The 3795-nt window shown below is 61.7% G+C and overlaps 1 protein-coding gene across 1 annotated transcript; it reads left to right on the plus strand.

The window, feature by feature from the left end:
- Positions 1-214: 214 nt before the first annotated feature.
- On the plus strand, positions 215-3572 carry LRRC3 (leucine rich repeat containing 3). Its single transcript, XM_002830764.5, has 2 exons — positions 215-367; positions 1207-3572. Exon 2 carries the CDS (start codon positions 1354-1356, stop codon positions 2125-2127), a length of 774 nt encoding a protein of 257 aa, XP_002830810.1. The 5' UTR covers positions 215-367; positions 1207-1353; the 3' UTR covers positions 2128-3572.
- The last annotated feature ends 223 nt before the right edge of the window (positions 3573-3795 follow it).

Genomic DNA, 3795 nt, shown 5'->3' on the forward strand with positions numbered 1-3795 from the left:
CCACCGTCCCCTGCCATGCCCCGCCCCCGTCTCTTCCAGGCCCCGCCCTGCCGCAGATCCCGCCCTCAAACCCCGCCCCCGCCTAACCACAAATCCCGTTCCGGTCTCCTTACATGCCCCGCCCCTTCCCCGCCCCCGCGGGGGACTCGACACAGCCCGTCTCCGCCTTTCGCCCCGCCCCCTCCAGGCCCCGCCCCACCCCGCCCCTCGCCCGCGCAGGCCGGAGTCGCGGCCTCCCAGCTAGTGGTCGCGGGCGCGGGCGCAGGGGCAGCGGGGTGGCCGCCGCGCCAGGCGTGGAGCCGGGTCTGGCGGGCTCCGAGAGGCCCGGGAACGGCGCGCAGAGCAGCCTCCGGCCGCCGCCGCGCAGGTAAAGCCCCCGCCCAGCCCTGGGAGCGTGGATCCCCCCCCACCCCATGACCGTCCCCCCGCCGCGAGTGCTGGGATCTCGGGGGTCCCAGGTTCCGGGGGTCCTAGGGCCGGAGGGTCTAAAGGCTCGAGGTCCCGGGGGTCCGAGCCTCTCCCGGCCGGCTCCGCGCGCGGCCCCGCCGTCCACGCCCAGCGCGGGCCGCGCGCACAGGGCTTGGCTTCTCTGTTTTCTCCGTGTCCTTCTCCAGGCAGTTGAAAGAAAAGGCGCGGTTCTGTGCCCGGTGCGAGCCGCGGCTCCTTTAGGGCTGGCAGGGAAGGGCTTGCTGGGGTATTACAGTTTTCAGGGATTGTCGGAGTCAGCCAGGCGTTGGCTGCGGGAGTAGCCCCTGGCGCGCGAGCGCCCGCTGGTGCCCGGCCACGTGCCCAGCTTGACCCGCGCTCCAGGTTCGGGAGAAGCTGCAGCCGTCACCGTCCTCCTGGCGTCCACCCTGAGGAGGGGCTGGGTGGTCCCAAGCCGCCGCCACCCCGCCGCCCGGCCTTTGGTCCCCAGCGGCGCTGTAGGTGGCCACGGCTGGCCGCAGTGACCACCCACTGGGCCACGCGGAGCCCCCTGGCAGTGCCAGCTCCCTGCACTTGTGGGACGCTCCTCCGGGGCGCATTGGGAGTCTCCAGGAGTAAGTTACAGGCAGAGCTGTTTAAGGAGGCGTGCTCCCCACCCCAGACCCTTCAGTGGGCCCTCAAGACCCTCCCCACCAGTGGATGCGTTTCCCAGGTGACCGCAGCCGGTAGTGCTGACCACCCTCCCTCCCTCTCGCCTCCCTCCTGCGTCTTCCCTTTCAGAGCTGCCAGAGTGGAGTGCACTGCTTCTCCCAGCGGGGCAGGATGGCGGTTTCATGTCTGGTTGGATAAGGCCTTGCCGGCGGAAAACAGCTCCATCCCCAGGCCCGAGCAGAGGCTCGCGTGTCCCCGTCCCCAGGTCAGGTCAGGATGGGCACCGTGCGCCCACCTCGCCCCTCGCTCCTGCTGGTCTCCACCCGGGGGTCTTGTCTCTTCCTCCTCTTCTGCCTGCGCCTGGGCGCCGCCTGCCCGCAGCCCTGCCGGTGCCCTGACCACGCAGGGGCTGTGGCTGTCTTCTGCAGCTTGCGGGACCTTCAGGAGGTCCCCGAGGACATCCCGGCCAACACCGTGCTCCTGAAGCTCGATGCCAACAAGATCTCCCACCTCCCGGACGGGGCCTTCCAGCACCTGCACCGGCTCAGGGAGCTGGATCTGTCTCACAACGCCATTGAGGCCATCGGCCCTGCCACCTTCACGGGCCTGGCCGGGGGCCTGCGGCTGCTGGACCTGTCTTACAACCGCATCCAGAGGATCCCCAAGGACGCCCTGGGCAAACTCAGCGCCAAGATACGCCTGTCCCACAACCCCCTGCACTGTGAGTGTGCCCTGCAGGAGGCCCTGTGGGAGCTGAAGCTGGACCCCGACTCCGTGGACGAGATCGCCTGCCACACCTCAGTGCAGGAGGAGTTTGTGGGGAAGCCTCTGGTTCAGGCTCTGGATGCGGGTGCCAGCCTCTGCAGCGTCCCCCACAGGACCACAGACGTGGCCATGCTGGTCACCATGTTCGGCTGGTTCGCCATGGTGATCGCCTACGTCGTGTACTATGTGCGCCACAACCAGGAGGATGCCCGGAGGCACCTGGAGTACCTGAAGTCTCTGCCCAGCGCCCCCGCCTCCAAGGACCCCATCGGCCCGGGGCCCTAGCGCCTGTTCTGGCAGACCCCTGCCGGTGGCTGCTGTCACTTTTGTAGTAGGTGGTGACTGATGATGCTTTTGCTCTTCCCTGAGGCAGGTGTCACAGCCATGTGTGCTCCCCACTGTTACACTCAAGCACAGCAGCACCTCCAGGCTGGGTGGTTTTGCCATCACATCCATGTGACGGATGAGGAACCTGAAGCTTAGAGGAACGGAATGACTGCCCGTGACGATACCATCAGGAAATTATCCCAATGGGACTTTAACCCGGGCTGTCCATCGTGACATTCCGCATCCTTCCACCATGCGAGCGTCTCCCACACAGGGCCCCGCAGGCTGTGGATATGCACTCAGAGGACTAAGGGGGTGCTCCACGAGCGTGAGGGTTCACCAGAGGGAGCTTGGGTGCAGGTTCACCTGCTGAAGGCACTGATTAAGTCCTGTGCTGAGGAGCTGACTTGCCCTTGTTTACTTACAAAGTGCATTGTAGGTAAACATGAGCCTTGTTCCAATGTTCCAAGTACATTGGAACGTGAGCCCTGTTTCCAGAGCAAAGTAGCAGAGACCAGGTTTTTCTAGAGAGCTAAGTGGGATGTGTAGCTCAAACAAACTGTCCTGTCCTTTTTTATTCTCACAATGTTTGTTTTGAGTAACCGTAGTGCCAAAATTTCAGTTCAGTAATGGGGTGAACGATATGGAGAGAGACCTGGGAAAAGTCCAGGGTAGCTTGCCCAGGGGAAGACAGCAGCCACACACCTGGGGCCCCGCCTGCTTCCTGCCCCTCTGGCTGTGCCTGATGCGGGAGGCCCTGCCCCAGGGCCATCTCGGCTCACTGCAACCTTCGCCTCCCAGGCTCAATCACTTCTCCTGCCTCAGCCTCCCTAGTAGCTGGAATTACAGGCATGTGCCACCACGCCCGGCTAATTTTTGTATTTTTAGTAGAGACGGGATTTCACCATGTTGGCCAGGCTGGTCTCGAACTGCTGGCCTCAAGTGATCCGCCCGCCTCAGCCTCCCAAAGTGCTGGGATTACAGGCGTGAGCCACCGCGCCCGGCCCTGTGCCTTGCTTTTTCTACTCACTAAGATATAAAACAGCTCTTTTTCCGAGGCCCGGAGTACTGGGGATTGATGTTTCAAGGCCAGTCAATGGGATGCTTCATTTTCTCCAGCAACAGGAACTCTCTCTTTTCACCTTTGCTGCCAGGAATCTCAGAGATAATTTAGTGCTCAATTTACTAACCTTACTTCACATTCAGGTTAGATGTTATCTCCACCTATATGATAGTAATTCCTAATTTTATTTTTTATTGTCCTTTTTATGAGTGTTTATATTTTAAAGTACTTTGAGTATTTTTGGGGGGGTGTAAATGAGTGATCAGTGTACATTGTGTGTGGACTGAAGTGTAGGTATGTAGAGATGCTTCCCCAAACAGATGCTTAAAAATGACTGGAAGTTGCGAGTGGTTTCTGTTTGGAAAGTATCAGGTGACTTGGAAGGTGAGAGCCTGTCCAGGGTGTGTGCATTGGTTCTGATGTGCCCAGTGTGCAGTGTGAGTCCCGGGGGTGTCTGTGTTGTGAGGTGCTTGGTAGGCTTTGCTCTGCCCACCGTGCAGACGCGGGGTGGGTGAGGGGCCAGGCCCAGTGTGTGAGTAGAGGCAGCCCCAGGTCCCGCCTGC

The sequence above is a fragment of the Pongo abelii genome, chromosome 22 (genome assembly GCF_028885655.2).
Source record: "Pongo abelii isolate AG06213 chromosome 22, NHGRI_mPonAbe1-v2.0_pri, whole genome shotgun sequence".
NCBI lineage: Eukaryota > Metazoa > Chordata > Mammalia > Primates > Hominidae > Pongo > Pongo abelii.

Bases quoted from the DNA above. Each gene is read 5' to 3' on its own strand.
- LRRC3 (XM_002830764.5), top strand. From the start codon at position 1,354: ATGGGCACCGTGCGCCCACCTCGCCCCTCGCTCCTGCTGGTCTCCACC.